The 20,447-nt window shown below is 49.2% G+C and overlaps 1 protein-coding gene across 4 annotated transcripts in view; it reads right to left on the bottom strand.

Moving 5' to 3' along the window:
- Positions 1 to 3,410: 3,410 nt before the first annotated feature.
- Positions 3,411 to 20,447, bottom strand: part of LOC140426656 (centrosome-associated protein 350-like) — a 319,223-nt gene continuing 302,186 nt past the window's right edge. For all 4 annotated transcript variants that reach the window (XM_072511741.1, XM_072511743.1, XM_072511742.1 and 1 more), the window contains 2 exons: positions 19,005 to 19,127; positions 3,411 to 7,060 (listed from right to left, as the gene is read on the bottom strand). In XM_072511741.1, coding sequence (XP_072367842.1) covers positions 6,899 to 7,060; positions 19,005 to 19,127 — 285 coding nt within the window. In that variant the 3' untranslated portion in view covers positions 3,411 to 6,898. The remainder of the gene's footprint in view (positions 7,061 to 19,004; positions 19,128 to 20,447) is intronic.

Here is a 20,447-nt window from a genome sequence, read left to right as displayed (position 1 = left end):
TATGACACTAGCAAACCTCGCGGCCAGGATATTTATGCCTCTCCAGTTTAGATGCAACCCGTCCTTATATAGGTCACACCTGCCCCAGGAAGAGCTCCCAGTGGTCCAGATAACGGAAACCCTCCCTCCTACACCAGCTGTTTAGCCACGTGTTTAGCTGCTCAATCTTCCTATTTCTAACGTCACTGGCACGTGGCACAGGGAGTAATCCCAAGATTACAACCCTAGAGTTCCTGTTTTTTAACTTTCTGCCTAGCTCCCTGAACTCCTGCTGCAGGGCCTCATGCCCCTTCCTGCCTATGTCGTTAGTACCAATATGTACAACGACCTCAGCCTGTTTGCCCTCCCCCTTCAGGATGCCCTCTACCCGTTCGGAGACATCCTGGACCCTGGCACCAGGGAGGCAACATACCATCCTGGAGTCTCTTTCACGTCCACAGAAGCGCCTATCTGTGCCCCTGACTATAGAGTCCCCTATTACTATTGCTCTTCTGCGTTTTGACCCACCCTTCTGAACATCAGAGCCAGCCGTGGTGCCACTGCTCTGGCTGCTGCTGTTTTCCCCTGATAGGCTATCCCCCCCGACAGTATCCAAAGGGTATACCTGTTTGAGAGGGGGACAACCACAGGGGATTCCTGCACTGACTGCCTGCCCTTTCTGGTGGTCACCCATATCTCTGCCTGCACCTTGGATGTGACCACATTTATATAACTGCGAACTATGACGCTTTCCGCCACCTGCATGCTCCTAAGTGCATCTAATTGCTGCTCCAACCGAACCATGCGGTCTGTGAGGAGCTCCAGTTGGGTGCACTTTCTGCAGATGAAGCCATCCAGGAGCTGGAAGCCTCCCGGACCTGCCACATCTCACAGTCAGAGCACTGCACCCCTCTAACTGACATTGCGTCAATTAATTAGTAAATTAAAGTTATAATTTTTTTTATTTTTTTTAAATTTAAGTTACTGTTAAATATCTGTTTCCTAGCACTAGATTTCTACTATAAATGTGAAAGCTAAATATAGTACTCTCCGATCTCTGGCTTAGATACCACTCTAAATTATAATTAAGTAATTATGTTTAATTAGTTACCAATGCTTAATTTTTTTAATTTAGTGTAGATTCCCAACCAGCCACTGAGGTCACAGCTTTTCTGTGATGTCACTTCAGTCCCCCCCCCCCCCCCCCCCCCACCACACCACCACCCACACACACACACAATTTGAAAGGTAATAGAAGTAAAAATGAGTAAAAATCACTTACCTTCTGAGGATCTCCGATGTTCTCAGGTTCTCTCCCTGCTGATTAAAAGTTACAGGCCAGAAGAAAGAGAACAAAACAGTAGGGAAAAAGCACCTTCTCCCACTCTTCACCAAATTACCTCACTGCACCAAGTTTCAAATTCTCACTCTGTCTGTGTCTCACTCACTCAGGCTGTGTCTCTTGACCAGCGCAACACTGGTCGCCTCATTATAGGAAGGATGTGGTTGCTTTGGAGAGGGTACAGAGGTGATTTACCAGGATGCTGCCTGGACTGGACGGCATGCCTTATGAAGAAAGTTTGAGGGAGCTAGGGCTTTTCTCACTGGAGCGAAGAACTTGATAGAGGTGTACAAGGTGATGAGACGCATGGATAGAGTGCGGAAATAGCTGTCAAGAGGGGACATAATTTTAAGGTGATTGAGGAAGGTATGGGGATATGTCAGAGGTAGGTTCTTGACACAGAGTGGTGGGGTGCGTGGAATGCACTTCCAATGGAGGTGGTGAGTCAGTCATTAGGACTTTTAAGCGACTCTTGGACAGGCACATGGACAGCAGTAAATTGAAGAGGTGTAGGTTAGGTTGATCTTAGATTAGGAAAAATGGTCGGCACAACATCATGGGCAGAAGGTCCTGTACTGTGCTATGTTCTATGTTCTAAGACTGGAAGAAAAATGCATAAGAACAAACTACCTGGGGAGCAATCTCAAGTAGTGGTGTCTGAGGATATGGGGTAGACCATTTAGGACTAAGATGAGGAGAAATTTCTTTACCAAGAGTGGTCGACCTGTGGCATTTTCTGCCACAGGAAAGCAGAAGCAGTTAGATATAGCTCTTGGGGCGAAGGGGATCAAAGGATTTGGGGGGTATGGGGGGGGGGTAGACGGGATCAGGCAGAGTTGGATGATCAGCAATGATCATAATGAACTGTAGAGCAGGCTTGAAAAGCCGAATGGCCTACTCTTGCTCCTATTTTCTATGTTTCCTTTGAATGACAAAGAATGCAGACAGTTGGGGACAAAAGACGTGTGCGAAAGACCTAGCAAAATCAGACAATTGATCCTTATCTGCATTGTGGAAAGTCAGGCAGGTCTGTAATTAGGGATACCAATGACACTGTGAACTGCAGTGAAGGTTTCAGCTGACAAGAGTTCAGCAGTGAAGGAATATGCCATTGCAGCTGGTATGAAAGGTTCAAAGGCAGCTTGTACAGACCTAGCAGCAGACGAGGGCATGATGGCTAAATGGCCTTTTCTTTCCCCTGGGTTATAGAGGAAGAAATGTTTCAGTGATAAACATTTTTGCTATCACAGCTCCAACTAGTGATCATTCCTATAACTGAGCATTCAGACTGTTAATCGACCATTAATCTCAGCCTCTGTTCCCTTGGCTAAATTTGTCCTACTGCGTGACACCTTTCGAATGAGGCATTAAACTGCCCACTTGGGGTGGGTACAAAAGATCCCACAGCACTATTCAAAGACGACCAGGGGAGTTCTTCTCATACATATGTCACTAAGGATTATCTGGTCACTTGTCTCATTGCTATCTGTGAGTCTTGCTATATATGCAAAGCGGCTTCTATGTTTCTCCCATTATGTGAAGACTATATTTCAAATTGTACTTCGCTGGTTGGGAAGCACTTTGCTCTCAAGTTGTGAAAGATGGTGCACGATCTCCCCCCCCCCCCCCCCCCCCCAAAGAGGTTTTTCCCATGTGTTTCTGCTGGACAGGAGGCAGATCCTTCCTAGTTTTAAACTGAGTAAATCCCAACTTAACCTGTTCAACAGAATTCATTCACCTATTTGTACAAATAGCATTGACTACACAGAATAGCAACTTGCAATGTGAGGGGCTTTGGAACACTGATAGTGATGAGAACACAAACAGCGGGATTTGTGATTTATTTCTGAGTCTTCACAGGAGTCTGTTAAACTAGAACATTTCTCCGATAGAACACAGGGGAAAATTAGCCTCCTGTACCATGTTTTTTCCCATTTTTCACTTCACAGCTAAAATGCAACTTAGAGAGGCAGACTTGAGTCCAGGAAAGCACCCTGGGCAAGGGACGCGACTTAGAACCCAAACCAATAAAGAAATTCCTCCAACTTCACATCTCAGTGCAAAAGAATCGGAAGAAATTGAAATCCACTTATAAATCAGTAAAGATTTATTTACAAAATTCTTAAGTATTAATAAGTCAATTTGTTATCAAATATATATACAGATATGTATACAGAGGAAAAACCCATTATTTTACATTTCCAAACTACACACTGCCCCTTCCCTAAAAATTACAAAAGGGAAAAGAATTGCCTCATACAGGAATGCTCAGTCACACACACACACACACACACACACACACACACACACTATACAAAGTACATAGTCAAGTATTCCTCTGTGTAGCTCTGCACTGTAAAGTACACATAGGCAAGTCTCCTTGTATTTGTCTACCCAGAATATTGAGAGAGACTGGGCATAAAGTAACTGGGAGACCAGTCCACTACAGCACTGAGCACAGCAGCATTTGAACTTCAAGTTCTTAATAAATAGATTTCATTATCTTTTTCCGTGTTGTCGAACAGCCAAGCACTAGTGCTGAACAACACACAGTACTGGCTTTCTCAAGTATATAAGTAACTAAGGCAACCATTTTAAACTCAAGCCCTATGGATAACCTGGTCACAACATCCCTGAACAGGCTTAGGATTAGAACAATTATTGAACAAGTTGCATTTGTCAGTGCTTGGCTTAGATGCTGTGGTTTGCGTTGTGCCCTGTATCTGAAGGGACAGTGTGCCAGAGCCAGCATTCTATGCTGTCCCATGAGTGTGTGAAGGAGGTAACCAATTTTGCAGGAAGTATGCTGAGTGCAAACCCAATCTCCTTTGGTACACTGTTAATTACAAGAGTGAGAGATGAGTCACGGCGTTATCTTGAGTCACGGTGAAATAACTTCACTCCAACACAGTCCTGTCAACCTGGCAATTCTTGACCAACTACCAGTATTGTAGCCAATGTGGGATAAGGCAATGGTCGGAGGTTGACCATATTAATCCAGCAAGTAAATACCTTGGCTTGTATTTTGCAATGAACAGAAGAGAGGACCAAGATACACGGAAAGGGAAAAGGCATGTTTGCTAAGTAGCAGCATGGCTAAAGGTGTTTATGCATTCACTACCCATCAGACTAATCTCTCACAATATTTTGTGAATGGCTTGCATCAATGGGGAGGCTTCCTTCTGTTCAGCTGACACCTTTCACAGCCTTCAGGGCTTTAATTACACTAGCAGAGAGTGAGAGCTCACATCATCAATGCAGTGCTGAAACTGCACCTCTGGGAAACTCCTTCCTAACTTACAAATTCACTCCCAGTTGCTCAGGGGAAAAGTATTCTCCTTTACCATGGATTTTCCCCATTTCCAAAGAAGTCCCACTCCTCCAGAAGCTACAGTCCAATTTACAGCTGGAAACATGTGCCTGGTATCTGGCCAATTGCTGTGCTTTCATTCTCACAGCATTTGATCTCCAGTGATCTATAACCTGTCAGTGCAACATGTGTGCGGGGAGAGGGACAGGAATGCTCCTTGCCTGAAAGCAATGTCCCAAGCCTGACAAATGAGATGGTCAAGGACAAATTTACTTGCCACAAAAACTAACAATCTGCATCATAGAGCAGCTGGATAAAATCATTAACGGCCTCCAGTGAACGTAATGCCTGAAAACAATTCACCGAGCTGAAGGTTCTGCTTTGATTTCCCACATAGTGAGCTGCTGCACCATAACTTTTCCAAGAATAAAGACGGGAGAAAAAAACATCCAGGACTCGGTCCTGTTTGAGAGTAGGTTTTACTGTAGCGAGTGACTGAGAAATACCACAATCACCTCAGCAAGAAGCAGAGAAAACCACAAGTTATCACTGGCCTTATCAGACATCTCGTGTCCTCTAAAGCAGCGAGATTAACTTTGCTTATTGGAACGCCAAAACTCAATTTCATGAACAAGCCAGGCCAATACGACAAACAAGAACACCCCCCCCCCCCCCTCACCTTCCCACAACTGCAGAGTCGTATAGCGTGAATACAGAAACAAGATCATGACAACATATAAAACAATTCACTTCCTCTTTCCAATAATGCCCACATTATAGATAACCAGCATGCCAGCGGCTAATCGCGATGGCTAGGTTGGGTAAATAGGTTCATAGAATTTACAGTGCAGAAGGAGGCCATTCAGCCCATCGAGTCTGCACCAGCTCTTGGAAAAAGCACCCTACCCAAGACCACACCTCCACCCTATCCCCATAACCCAGTAACCCCACCCAACACGAAGGGCAATTTTGGAGACTAACGGCAATTTAGCAATGGCTAATCCACCTAACCTGCACATCTTTGGACTGTGAGAGGAAACCCACGCACACACGTGGAGAACGTGCAGACTCCGCACAGACAGTGACCCAAGCCAGGAATCGAACCCAAGGCTCTGGAGCTGTGAAGCTATTGTGCTAACCACTATGCTAACGTGCTGCCCGGTAGCTCAAGGAAGACAATTAGAGATCCAACCTCTCAAATTTTTCATGACTTGAAACTTAATCACACTCAGCTACTGCCTGAAGGAGCCGCCAGGAGTTGGTACATGTAGGAAGGATACTAGAATAACCCTGATTGGAAATACCAGAACAGTTGGGCACATAGATTTGTATAGGAACAAGATTTAGTATAACCAATGGGCAGTGGGGAAAAGAGATTGCCATCTGCGAGGCATAGCCTTGTAAATATAGATTGGTTATCACTACATGGCTTCTTGTCAGACCCTTTACATGGACAAACATCCCAGGGATTTGCCTTCAAATGCATACGTTTTACTATTGACACAGAATAGAAATTAATATAAAGAACACAAACACTGCGCTGGTTAGCTTCAAGAAACCAGGGTATTGTGACTTGTTCTTTTTTAGCAAGTAGTTCCCAAATCATCTCGAGTCATCTCCAAAGTCACTCAAAGTATGCAATATTTCCCAAGAATGAACGTCAACAACAGAGCCTACTTCATTGAAATAAAAGCAAATTTCCTTTCTGAAATAACTTAAAACCAAAAATTAAAATCGCGAGTTCTAGTAATGGAGTAAGAAGCACTTTTCTACCTCAATTTCTTTGTCCTCCACTTCAATCAAGCAGATATACTCCTGGCTTGTAGGTAGTGCTCACTCAATGTATGATATCAGCCATCATTAAATTCAACTCTCAGAGCTAGCGTACACCACACACAGACACCAAAGCACCTCAAGATACACAGATACATTTTTTAAATGGTAAACGTCGGCGTAAATGCGAGAAAAAAAAGTGAATGTGCAAACTTCTCTGAATTCAAGTCTATGCTACAGTTTGGATAAATAAATGGGATAAGGGTGTATATAAATAGGAGGGGGAAAAAATTGGCACTTCTGGTATCCACATGTTGCCTGTCGACCGACTCCGGAACAGCATCGATATCCCACACCATGCCAGATGTCACAACCTAATCAGTGGGATGGGGCTGAAGGCTGATCCCCCTCAACTTGCTGACTCTCTTGCCCGAGGAGGTTGAGACTTGGCCTCGTTTCTGTAATCCACGAGTCGGGCGATGGCATGGCCCGTGTTAGGATGAGTGTCTTGACCGTTTCCCCTGAATCTGATTCAGTACGTTTATTGTGTCTTTTATCAAGGCATCGAAAATCCCATCTGCCAACTGCATCTTCACACAAAGCTCATCCTCGTCATAATTCACCCACTGGGCTTCTTCCTCATGAAGCTCCTGTACCTGTAAGAGCACAGACAGAATAAATTATGTTTTTATAAAATACTATCTGGTGCAGATATTTTCTCTAGCAGTTTCATTATAATTTCTGGGCTTCCACGTCTCTTGTTGTACAGTGCCACATAAAGCAAACATGTTCCAAAGAGCAGCAACACCGTGGGCAGCAGCCGTGGTAAGTTCATTGTGAGAGCAGTCATTCTTGCACAGGATGATACAGGGGCTATAAAGTAAAGTCATCATAGCCCCAGAGGAGCATAGGCTGCTATCCCCTTTGAGGGGGAGAGCTGACTGGTGGTGATTTAACCAGAATATAACATCACAGGAGAGGGGCATGGTTGAGAAGGTGGGGTCTTCATGAATAAACCAGTACGATTATGTTATGAACACCGGGTACATAAAATAGGCTTGACCTGCTGAATATTTCTATTGATTTCTGTTTTTATTACATTCTCTTCAGGATCTGGAGCCACATGTAGGTAGGCCAGACCAGGTAGGGATGGCAGATTTCCTTCCCTGAAGGATATTAGTGAACGAGATGGGTTTTTACGACAATTGTTTCATGGTCATTATTAGACATTTAATGCCACATTTTTATTGAATTTAAATTTCACCATCTGCCATGGTGGGATTCATCCCCAGATCAGGGCCTCTGGATTGCTTAAAGGTCACAACTGTACACACTACTCCGGATGTGGTCTCATAAATGCCCTATGTAGCTGCAGCAAAACATCCTTACTTTTATATTCAATTCCTCTTGTAATAAACACCAACATTCCATTTCCCTTCCTAATCACTTGCTGGACTGGCAGACTAACGTTTTGTACCAGGACACCCAGATCCCTCTGTATGAGTGAGTTCTGCAATCGCCCTCCCTTTAACTGATATTCTGCTTTTCTATTCTTCCTGCCAAAATGGGCAAGTTCACAATAATAAGTAGTTTAAATCCTGCCAGTGGCCAGGGACAGGCAGGTAAAGGGAATCAGCAGTCAGGAACTCAGGAGCCTCAGCCCTTGACCCTGTCCAACAGGTATGAGGCACTTGCTCCCTGTGTGGATGGCGAACAGGGCTGCAGGAAGGATGAGTCAGCTGACCAAGGCACCATGGTTCATCAGGCCATTCAGGGGAGGGAGTAAATAGGCAAGTTGTAGTTGTAGGGGATTCTATTATCAGGGGGATAGATAGTATCCTTTGTGAGCAGGATAAAGAGTCCCGCATGGTATGTTGCCTGCCCGGTGCTAGGGTGCGGGACATCTCTGACCGGCTTCAAAGGATACTGGAGAGGGAGGGGGGAGGATCCAGTTGTTGTGGTCCATGTCGGTACCAACAACATAGGCAAGTCTAGAAAAGAGGACCCGTTTAGAGATTATAAAGAGCTAGGGTTCAAATTAAAAAACAGGTCCTCAAGGGTCATAATCTCCGGATTACTGCCCGAGCCACGTGCAAATTGGCATAGGGAGGCAAGAATATGGGAATTTAACACGTGGCTGAAAGAGTGGTGTGGGAAAGAGGGGTTCCTTTTCATGGGACACTGGCATCAGTTTTGGGACAGGGGGGGACCTATACCGTTGGGATGGTCTCCAACTGAACCGAGCTGGGACCAGTGTTCTGGCGAAAAGAGTAAATAGGGTGGTCAATAGCACTTTAAACTAAAGATTGGGGGGAAGGGAAAGTCAGGGAACCAAGAGGTGAAGTAATCAGTGGGAAGCGTAGCTGCTTAGGAATACAAAAAAGCACGAAAAGACAAAACTCAGTAGAGGTTACGATAGTCCCCATCCCACAAAATATGACACAGTGTATAGAAAGGCTCAGTAAACCAAGGTCCACCACACTAAGAAAACAAAAAGGACGGTCAATAGAGAACTAAAGATGCTATATTTAAATGCGTGCAGTGTACAGAACAAGGTAGATGAGCTTGTGGCCCAGATTGTGACTGGCAGGTATGATGTGGTAGGCATCACAGAGACGTGGTTGCAGGGGGTTCAGGACTGGCATTTAAACATCCAGGGATTCACAACCTATCGAAAAGACAGAGGTGGGCAGAGGGGGCGGGGTTGCCTTGTTAATTAGGAATGAAATTAAATGGACTTCCGGGTCGCGACGATGCGGAGCTAAGTCGCGCGAGTCGGCTGCTCCCGCAGAAACGGACTTTTGGGCCTGCTAACGGAGCCCTAACGGACCTGTAAAAAAAAAAACCCCGTGGGGAAGAACGGAGGAAGCCCCCTACAGCCATGCATGGACCGGACCCGCAGTGAAACGGCGAGGAAAGCGGCCCTGGAGCAGCAGGAGGAGAAAGAAGAAAAAAACAAAATGGCGGCGCCCACGGACAGAGAGGAGATGAAAGAGTTCATCAAGGGCTGCTTCGAGGAGCTGCGTAAGGAGATGGTGGCGCCTATACTGGCAATGGTGGAAAAACTTGGAGCAACCCAGAAAGCCCAAGAGGTGAAGATTCAGGAGATCCAGGAAAAAGTGAGTGAGAACGGTGACGAGCTCGTGGGCCTGGCGGAGAGAGTGGAGCGGCACGAGGCGCTGCACAGGACGTGGGCGGGAAGACTCGAAGACCTGGAGAACAGATCAAGGAAAAACAACTTGAGGATCCTGGGTCTCCCAGAAGGAATGGAGGGGGCCGATGCCGCGGCATATGTGGGCACAATGATCGGGACGCTGATGGGTGTGGAGGCCCCCCCGAGATTGCTGGAGCTGGATGGGGCGCACCGAGTGCTAGCGAGGAAGCCCAATGCAAAAGAGCCGCCAAGGGCGATGGTGGTGAGATTTCACCGATTTACGGACAGAGAGAGGGTCCTGAAATGGGCCAAGAAGGAACGGAGCAGCAAGTGGGACAATGCGGAGATCAGAATATACCCGGACTGGAGCGCGGAGGTCGCTAAGCGGAGAGCGGGTTTCAACTAGGCCAAAGCGGTGCTGCACCGGAAAGGGGTGAAATTTGGAATGCTGCAGCCAGCACGACTGTGGGTTACACATAATGGCCAACACCACTACTTCGAAACGCCCGAAGACGCATGGACCTTTATATTAGCTGAAAAATTGGACTCTAATTGAGGGTTTGTGTGGGAGGGGGGCGTTTGAGGGGTGAAGTATGATGGTTGTTGTACATAGGGGATCAACCACGCGCAGGAAATGCGATATGGGCTGGGGGAGAGGGACAAGGCCATGACAGGAGCAACGCCATGGGGGGCGGGGCAGGCTTTGGGAAGCGCGGGGTTTATCCCGCGCTCGGCAAAAAAAAAAAGGGCGGGAAGGGGAACAAAGGAATGTACATTGATTGGGAGATTCCCACACGGGGGGGGGGTTAAAGGGATGGCGGGGGAAGCCGGGGTCAGCAGGTGTCAGCTGACTTACGGGAGGGATATGGGGGGAGCAAAAAAGCTAGACGGGGATCTAGCGGAAGAGGGGGGGGGGGAGAAGAGGAGGGAGGTGGGGAATGGGGGGGGGGGGGGGGGAGAGAGAAAGGGTTGCTGCTGCACTGGCCGAAAGAGAACGGGACACAGAAGAGGTGGATGGGACGTCCCCCAGCTGGGGGACTGGAGAGTGAGGGAGACGCGGACAAGGGACTGGCCCAGAAAAGGAGATGGCTAGTCGGCGGCTGGGGGGGGGGGGGGGGGGGGGGGGGGGGGGGGGAGAGGGGGGAGAGTCCCTCCAATCCGGCTGATAACGTGGTGCGTGACGGGCCTGAATGGGCCGGTGAAGCGGGCTCGAGTGTTCGCGCACTTGAAGGGACTGAAGGCAGATGTGGCAATGCTCCAAGAGACACACCTGAAGGTGGCGGACCAGGTCAGGTTAAGAAAGGGATGGGTAGGACAGGTATTTCACTCGGGATTGGACGCAAAAAATAGAGGGGTGGCAATTCTGGTGGGAAAGCATGTGTCATTTGAGGCCAAGACTATCGTAGCGGATAATGGAGGAGATATGTGATGGTGAGCGGTAGGTTGCAAGGGACATGGGTGGTATTGGTAAATGTATACGCCCCGAATTGGGATGATGCAGGATTCATGAAGCACATGTTGGGGCGCATTCCGGACCTGGAGATAGGAGGACTAATAATGGGAGGGGACTTCAATACGGTGCTGGACCCAGCACTGGACCGCTCCAGATCAAGGACGGGAAGGAGGCCGGCAGCGGCCAAGGTACTTAGGGGGTTTATGGATCAGATGGGGGGAGTGGACCCATGGGAGTGGACCCATGGAGGTTTGCAAGACTGCAGGCCAGGGAATTTTCTTTTTTCTCCCACGTGCATAAGGCTTACTCCCGGATAGATTTCTTTGTTCTGGGCAGGGCGCTCATCCCGAGAGTGGGGGGGGACGGAGTATTCGGCCATAGCCGTTTCGGACCATGCCCCGCACTGGGTGGAACTGGAGCTGGGAGAGGAGAGGGACCAACGCCCGCTGTGGCGGCTGGATGTGGGACTGCTGGCCGATGAGGAAGTGTGTGGGAAGGTGAGGGGGTGTATTGAAAGGTACTTGGAGGCCAACGACAACGGGGAGGTGCGAGTGGGGGTGGTATGGGAGGCGTTGAAGGCGGTGATCAGGGGAGAGCTGATCTCCATCAGGGCTCATAGGGAGAAGATAGAGGGAATGGAAAGGGAGAGGTTAGTGGGGGAGATCTTGCGGGTGGACAGAAGATACGCAGAGGCCCCGGAGGAAAGATTACTTGGGGAAAGGCGACGGCTTCAGACGGAGTTTGACCTGCTGACCACGGGCAAGGCGGAGGCACAGTGGAGGAAGGCGCAAGGGGCGACTTACGAGTACGGGGAAAAGGCTAGTCGGATGCTGGCGCACCAGCTCCGTAAGAGGGCGGCAGCGAGGGAAATAGGGGGAATCAAAGATGGAAGGGGAGCCACGGTTCGAAGTGCAACGAAAATAAATAAAGTATTGAAGGACTTTTATGAAGAGCTGTACAGATCCCAGCCCCCAGGGGGGGAAGGGGGGAATGAGGCGATTCCTGGACCAGCTGGGGTTCCCGAGGGTGGAGGAGCAGGAGGCGGTTGGTTTGGGGGCACCAATTGGGCTGGAGGAGTTGAGTAAGGGTTTGGGGAGCATGCAGGCGGGGAAGGCCCCAGGGCCGGACGGGTTCCCGGTGGAATTCTACAGAAAATATGTGGACCTGCTGGCCCCGCTACTAGTGAGGACCTTCAACGAGGCAAGAGAGGAGGGAACCCTGCCCCAGACAATGTCGGAGGCGACAATCTCCCTGATCCTAAAGAGAGACAAGGATCCATTGCAATGTGGATCGTACAGGCCGATTTCGCTCCTCAATGTGGATGCTAAGCTATTGGCGAAGGTACTGGCCACTAGGATTGAGGACTGTGTCCCGGGGGTGATTCACGAGGACCAAACGGGATTCGTAAAGGGCAGGCAGTTAAATACCAATGTGCGGCGGCTCTTAAACGTGATAACGATGACATCGGAGGAGGGAGAGGCGGAGATAGTGGCAGCTATGGACGCGGAAAAAACCTTTGACCGAGTAGAGTGGGAGTACCTCTGGGAGGTATTGCGCAGGTTTGGGTTCGGGGGAGGGTTTATTAGATGGGTTAAGCTCCTTTACAGCGCCCCGGTGGCGAGTGTAGTGACAAACCGGCGGACATCAGAGTACTTTCGGCTGTACCGAGGGACGAGACAGGGGTGCCCCCTGTCCCCCCCTGTTGTTTGCATTGGCGATCGAACCCGTGGCCATATCACTTAGGGAGTCTCAGAAATGGAGGGGGATAGTCCGCGGGGGAGAGGAGCATCGGGTATCGCTATATGCGGATGACCTGCTGCTATACGTGGCGGACCCAATGGAGGGGATGGTGGAGGTCATGCAGACTCTGAAGGAGTTTGGAGAGTTTTCGGGCTACAAGCTTAATGTAGAGAAGAGTGAGCTTTTTGTATTACAGGCAGGGGACCAAGAAAGAGGGATAGGGGACCTACCGCTGAGGAGGGCGGAGAGGAGTTTTTGGTATCTGGGGATCCAGATAGCCAGAAGTTGGGGGGCCCTACATAAACTGAATTTGACGAGGGTGGTGGGGCAAATGGAGGAGGATTTTAAAAGATGGGACATGCTCCCGCTCTCATTGGCGGGTAGGGTGCAGTCGGTCAAAATGGTGGTCCTTCCGAGGTTTTTGTTCGTGTTTCAGTGCCTCCCCATCGTGATCACCAAGGGCTTTTTCAAGAGAGTAGGTAGGAGTATTATGGGGTATATGTGGGCAAATAAGACCCCGAGGGTTAGGAGAGGGTTCTTGGAACGCAACAGGGACCGAGGAGGGTTGGCTTTGCCAAACCTAGAGAGTTACTACTGGGCAGCAAATGTGGCGATGATCCGTAAGTGGGTTATGGAGGGAGAGGGGGCGGCATGGAAGAGGATGGAGATGGCGTCCTGTAAAGCAACGAGCCTGGGGGCGTTGGTAACGGCACCGCTGCCGCTCTCGCCGACAAAATACACCACAAGCCCGGTGGTGGCGGCAACACTAAAAATCTGGGGCCAGTGGAGAAGACACAGGGGTGCAACGGGAGCATCGGTGTGGTCCCCGATCAGGGGTAACCACCGGTTTGTCCCGGGGCAGATGGATGGGGGGTTCCAAGGCTGCCATCGGGCGGGGATAAGAAGAATGGGGGACCTGTTCATTGACAGGACATTTGCGAGCCTAGGGGCACTGGAGGAGAAATTTGAGTTACCCCGGGAAACGCATTTAGATATATGCAGGTGAGGGCTTTTGTGAGGCGACAGGTGAGGGAATTTCCGTTGCTCCCGGCACAAGAAGTTCAAGATAGAGTGATAGGTCGGGGAGGGCAAGGTATCGGAAATATACCAAGAGATGAAAGAAGAGGGGGAAGCACTAGTAGAAGAACTGAAAGGTAAATGGGAGGAGGAGCTGGGGGAGGAGATCGAGGAAGGTCTGTGGGCCGACGCCCTGGGTAGGGTTAATACCTCTTCCTCGTGTGCCAGGCTCAGTCTGATACAATTTAAGGTGGTTCATAGCCTCGCCCTCGTCAAATGCACTCTGAGTAGGTTCTTTGGGGTAGAGGATAGATGTGAAAGATGTTCAGGGAGCCCGGCGAACCATGTCCATATGTTTTGGTCATGCCCGGCACTGGAGGGGTTCTGGAGAGGAGTGGCGGGAGTAATATCCCAGGTGGTGAAAGTCCGGGTCAAGCCAAGCTGGGGGCTAGCAATATTTGGAGTAGTGGATGAGCCGGGAGTGCAGGAGGCGAAAGAGGCCGGAATTCTGGCCCTAGTAGCCCGGCGAAGGGTCTTGCTATTGCGGAAGGAGGCGAAGCCCCCTAGCCTGGAGGCCTGGATTAACGACATGGCAGGGTTCATAAAATTGGAGAGAATTAAGTTTGCTTTGAGAGGGTCTGCACAGGGGTTTTACAGGCGGTGGCAACCGTTCCTAGAATATCTCGCGGAGCGTTAGAAGAAGGTCGATCAGCAGCAGCAGCAGCAACCCTGGGGGGGGTGGGGGAAACGAGAGACTGTCTGAGGGGATGGACGAGCGGGAGATAGCATGGAGGGTGGGGGGAAACGGTACGCGCGGCCAAGAGCCAGTGTATAAAGCTATGTAAATATACCATCTTGCCTTGTATATATCTTGCTCAGGGAGAATTTGCGTTATTTTGTTACTGGGGGGGGGGGGGGGGGGTGTTATTGTTTGTAAGGGGAAAAAATTGTGTTGTTAAAAAACCTTAATAAAAAATATTTTAAAAAAGAAGGAATGAAATTAAATCAATAGCACTAAACGACATAGGGTCAGATGATGTGGAGTCTGTGTGGGTAGAGTTGAGGAACCACAAAGGCAAAAAAAACATAATGGGAGTTATGTACAGGCCTCCTAACAGTGGTCAGGACCAGGGGCACAAAATGCACCACGAAATAGAAAGTGCATGTCAGAAAGGCAAGGTCACAGTGATCATGGGGGACTTCAATATGCAGGTGGACTGGGTAAATAATGCTGCCAGTGGACCCAAGGAAAGGGAATTCATTGAATGTTTACAGGAGGGCTTTTTGGAACAGCTTGTGATGGAGCCCACGAGGGAACAGGCCATTCTGGACTTAGTGTTATGTAATGAGCCAGACTTGATTAAGTTAAATAAAGGTAACTACAGGGGCATGAGGGAGGAACTGACGAAAATCGACTGGGAGCAGAGCCTAGTGGGAAAGACAGTAGAACAGCAATGGCAGGAGTTTCTGGGAGTAATTGAGGACACAGTACAGAGGTTCATCCCAAAGAAAAGGTTATCAGAGGGGGGATTAGGCAGCCATGGCTGACAAAGGAAGTTAGGGAATGCATCAAAGCAAACGAGACAGCCTATCATGTGGCAAAGAGTAGTGGGAAGTCAGACGATTGGGAAGGCTACAAAAACAAACAGAGGATAACAAAGAGAGAAATAAGGAAAGAGAGGGTCAATTATGAAGGTAGGCTAGCCAGTAACATTAGGAATGATAGTAAAAGTTTCTTTAAATACATTAAAAACAAACAGGAGGCAAAAGTAGACATTGGGCCGCTCCAAAATGACACTGGTAATCTAGTGATGGGGGACAAGGAAATAGCTGAGGAACTAAATAAGTACTTTGCATCAGTCTTCACAGTAGGAGACATGAGTAATATCCCAACAATTCAGGAGAGTCAGGGTGCAGAGTTGAATATGGTAGCCATCACAAAGGAGAAAGTGCTAGAGAAACTAAGAGGTCTAAAAATTGATAAATCTCCGGGCCCAGATGGGCTACATCCTAGAGTTCTAAAGGAGATAGCTGAAGAAATAGTGGAGGTGTTAGTTATGATCTTTCAAAAGTCACTGGAGTCAGGGAAAGTCCCAGAGGATTGGAAAATCGCTGTTGTAACCCCCCTGTTCAAGAAGGGAAGGGAAAAGATGGAAAGTTATAGGCCAATTAGCCTAACCTCGGTTGTTGGCAAAATTCTAGAATCCATTGTTAAGAATGAGATTTCTAAATTCTTGGAAGTGCAGGGTCGGATTAGGACAAGTCAGCATGGATTTAGTAAGGGGAGGTCGTGCCTGACAAACCTGTTAGAGTTCTTTGAAGAGATAACAAATAGGTTAGACCAAGGAGAGCCAATGGATGTTATCTATCTTGACTTCCAAAAGGCCTTTGATAAGGTGCCTCACGGGAGACTGCTGAGTAAAATAAGGGTCCATGGTATTCGAGGCAAGGTACTAACATGGATTGATGATTGGCTGTCAGGCAGAAGGCAGAGAGTTGGGATAAAAGGTTCTTTTTCGAAATGGCAACCGGTGACGAGTGGTGTCCTGCAGGGTTCAGTGTTGGGGCCACAGCTGTTCTCTTTATATATTAACGATCTAGATGACGGGACTGGGGGCATTCTGGCTAAGTTTGCCGATGACACAAAGATAGGTGGGGGGGCAGGTAGTATGGAGGAGGTGGGGAGGCTGCAGAAGGATTTAGACAGTTTAGGAGAGTGGTCCAGGAAATGGCTGATGAAATTCAACGTGAGCAAGTGCGAGGTCTTGCACTTTGGAAAAATGAATAGAGGCATGGACTATTTTCTAAACGGTGACAAAATTCATAATGCTGAAGTGCAAAGGGACTTGGGAGTCCTAGTCCAGGATTCTCTAAAGGTAAACTTGCAGGTTGAGTCCGAAATTAAGAAAGCAAATGCAATGTTGTCATTCATCTCAAGAGGCTTGGAATATAAAAGCAGGGATGTACTTCTGAAGCTTTATAAAGCATTAGTTAGGCCCCATTTAGAATACTGTGAGCAATTTTGGGCCCCACACCTCAGGAAGGACATACTGGCACTGGAGCGGGTCCAGCGGAGATTCACACGGATGATCCCAGGAATGGTAGGCCTAACATACAATGAACGTCTGAGGATCCTGGGATTATATTCATTGGAGTTTAGGAGGTTGAGGGGAGATCTAATAGAAACTTACAAGATAATGAATGGCTTAGATAGGGTGGACGTAGGGAAGTTGTTTCCATTAGCAGGGGAGACTAGGACCCGGGGGCACACCCTTAGAATAAAAGGGAGTCACTTTAGAACAGAGATGAGGAGAAATTTCTTCAGCCAGAGAGTGGTGGGTCTGTGGAATTCATTGCCACAGAGGGCGGTGGAGGCCGGGACGTTGAGTGTCTTTAAGACAGAAGTTGATAAATTCTTGATTTCTCGAGGAATTAAGGGCTATGGAGAGAGAGCGGGTAAATGGAGTTGAAATCAGCCATGATTGAATGGTGGAGTGGACTCGATGGGCCGAATGGCCTTACTTCCGCTCCTATGTCTTATGGTCTAATACATTGCTGAATTTTTGACCACTCACTTAATCTATCTATATCCCTTTGCAGGCTCCATTTGTCCTCTCAACTTACTTTCCTACTTATGTTTGTGTCGTCAACAAATCTAGCAACAATACATTCGGCCCCCTTCATCCAAATCATCAATGTAAATTGTAAATAGTTGACTCCGCCCCCCAGCACAGATCCCTCCGTTTCTCCACCATTTACAGCTTGCCCACCAGACAGTGACCCGTTTATGCCTGCTCATTGTTTCGGGTTAGCGAACCAATCCTGTTATGAGCTCTTATTTTGTGTAGTAACCCTTGGCACCTTGCCAAATGACATTTGGAAATTTAAGCACAGAACATCCTCAGGTTCCCCTTTATCCACATTGCTTGTTACTGCCTCAAAGTCCAATAAATTAGTCAAAGATACTTTCATTTCTAGAACCATGTTGACTAAGCCAGAGTGCCCGCTGTAACCCCCTTAGCTTCTACATTTCCCTATGACAGATGTTAAGTTAGCTGGCCTGTAATTACCGACTTTCTGTCTCCCTCCTTGCTTGCATAGAGGAGTTACATTCACTATTTCCTAACCTGATGAGAGCTTTCCAGAGTCTAAGGTGTACATAAGCAGCCCCATCAGGCTCTCCCTGTCGGTTGAAAGATGTATTAGACAGAAAGAATGCGGAGGATCCTGAAGGTTACAGGTGCAGAACGCAAACTGCTCAGCAGTGTCACTCGGAGAGGCCAGGAAAGGGTTAAGACCATGCAATTGTAGTAAAGAATGCTCCTTTGAGCCAGAGGATAGGGAAATTCAGTGAGTGTCTAATCGGTGCTCTGGATGATCCACAAGTGCTTGACCCCAAGCAGAAAGAAAGACAGAAGGATGTTATTTGATTTTTAGTCAATTTAAGCAGCCACTTAAAAAAAGTGTTGGGTATGTGAGTGGAACTAAGAAATATTGCCTGTCCCTATTTGCCCTTGGATGGTCTTTTTCTTGAACTGCTGCAGTCTGCATGTTGAAGGTACTCCCACAGTGCTGCGTGGTAGGGAATTCCAGAATTCTGACTCAGTAACTATAAAGGAAGGTCATATACAATCAAGTCAGGATGGGGTGTGACTTGGAAGTAATGGTGTTCTCATATACCTGCTATCTTTACGCTTCTAGGTGATGGCGCCATGTTATTACACACTAATAACAACCGGGAAATAATGAAAGGGTCCCAATTTCCAATTCAACTTGAAAGTTTTCCATAGAAACCCTGCAGTCACGAGACCATTCAGCCCATCGAGTCTTACTGAACCTCCGGAAGAGCACCCTTCCTAGGCACACTCCCCCATCCTATTTCCGTAACCCCATTTAGCCTGGATATTCCTGGACACGAAGCATCAATTTAGCATGGCCAATTCACAGCTATCCAGCACATCTTTGGACTATGGGAGGAACCGGAGGAAACCCACGCAGACATGGGGAGAAAGTGACACTCACCCAAGGCAAGAATCAAACCCGGGTCCCTGGCCTTGTGAGGCAGCAGTGCTAACCACTGTGCCACCGTTTTCTTTTAGTGAATGAAGGATAACCAGGCAGAAAAGCATAGCCAAAATTCTGTGCCACTTAAAATAATAGCAGAGTTCACTTGTTGGGTATTTATATACATGATGTGATGGTACGATATAAAACTGAACTGAACTGAAAGACTTACCAGAATGTGGTCCACTCGATCACGTTTCTTCCTACCAAATTTCATCATCTTCTGCCAGTCTGTCTTGTGGTTTTGTTCTTTACTGAATCCAAACAGCTTCAGGACCTCGTTAGAAATAAAGGTCTGTGAATGGAAGCACAGGAGAGTTGGAATCTGTTGCAAAACCCCAATGCCATAGCAAATGGCGCGCTGGCCTTCATAGTGAGAGGTTTTGAGTGTAGGAACGGGGATGCCCGAGCGTCGGAACGGGGATGCCCGAGCGTCGGAACGGGGATGCCCGAGCGTCGGATCGGGGATGCCCGAGCGTCGGATCGGGGAGGCTCGAGCGTCGGATCGGGGAGGCTCGAGCGTCGGATCGGGGAGGCTCGAGCGTCGGATCGGGGAGGCTCGAGCGTCGGATCGGGGAGGCTCGAGCGTCGGAACGGGGAGGCTCGAGCGTCGGAACGGGGAGGCTCGAGCGTCGGAACGGGGAGGCTCGAGCGTCGGAACGGGGAGGCTCGAGCGTCGGAACGGGGAGGCTCGAGCGTCGGAACGGGGAGGCTCGAGCGTCGGAACGGGGAGGCTCGAGCGTCGGAACGGGGACGCTCGAGCGTCGGAACGGGGACGCTCGAGCGTCGGAACGGGGACGCTCGAGCGTCGGAACGGGGAGGCTCGAGCGTCGGAACGGGGACGCTCGAGCGTAGGACCGGGGACGCTCGAGCGTAGGACCGGGGACGCTCGAGCGTAGGACCGGGGACGGTGTGTGCAGGAACGGGGACGTTGTGTGCTGGAACGGGGACGTTGTGTGCAGGAACGGGGACGTTGTGTGCAGGAACGGGGACGTTGTGTGCAGGAACGGGGACGTTGTGTGCAGGAACGGGGACGTTGTGTGCAGGAACGGGGACGTTGTGTGCAGGAACGGGGACGTTGTGTGCAGGAACGGGGACGTTGTGTGCAGGAACGGGGACGTTGTGTGCAGGAACGGGGGCGTTGTGTGCAGGAACGGGGGCGTTGTGTGCAGGAACGGGGGCGTTGTGTGCAGGAACGGGGGCGTTGAGTGCTGGAACGGGGACGTTGTGTGCAGGAACGGGGACGTTGTGTGCAGGAACGGGGACGTTGTGTGCAGGAACGGGGACGTTGTGTGCAGGAACGGGGACGTTGTGTGCAGGAACGGGGACGTTGTGTGCAGGAACGGGGACGTTGAGTGCTGGAACGGGGACGTTGTGTGCAGGAACGGGGACGTTGTGTGCAGGAACGGGGACGTTGTGTGCAGGAACGGGGACGTTGTGTGCAGGAACGGGGACGTTGTGTGCAGGAACGGGGACGTTGTGTGCAGGAACGGGGACGTTGTGTGCAGGAACGGGGACGTTGTGTGCAGGAACGGGGACGTTGTGTGCAGGAACGGGGACGTTGTGTGCAGGAACGGGGACGTTGAGTGCAGGAACGGGGACGTTGAGTGCAGGA

The sequence above is a fragment of the Scyliorhinus torazame genome, chromosome 7, assembly GCF_047496885.1.
Source record: "Scyliorhinus torazame isolate Kashiwa2021f chromosome 7, sScyTor2.1, whole genome shotgun sequence".
In the NCBI taxonomy this organism is placed as follows: domain Eukaryota; kingdom Metazoa; phylum Chordata; class Chondrichthyes; order Carcharhiniformes; family Scyliorhinidae; genus Scyliorhinus; species Scyliorhinus torazame.
Note: the sequence above shows the minus strand (reverse complement) of the source record. Positions and strands in the feature narration are given on the sequence as shown.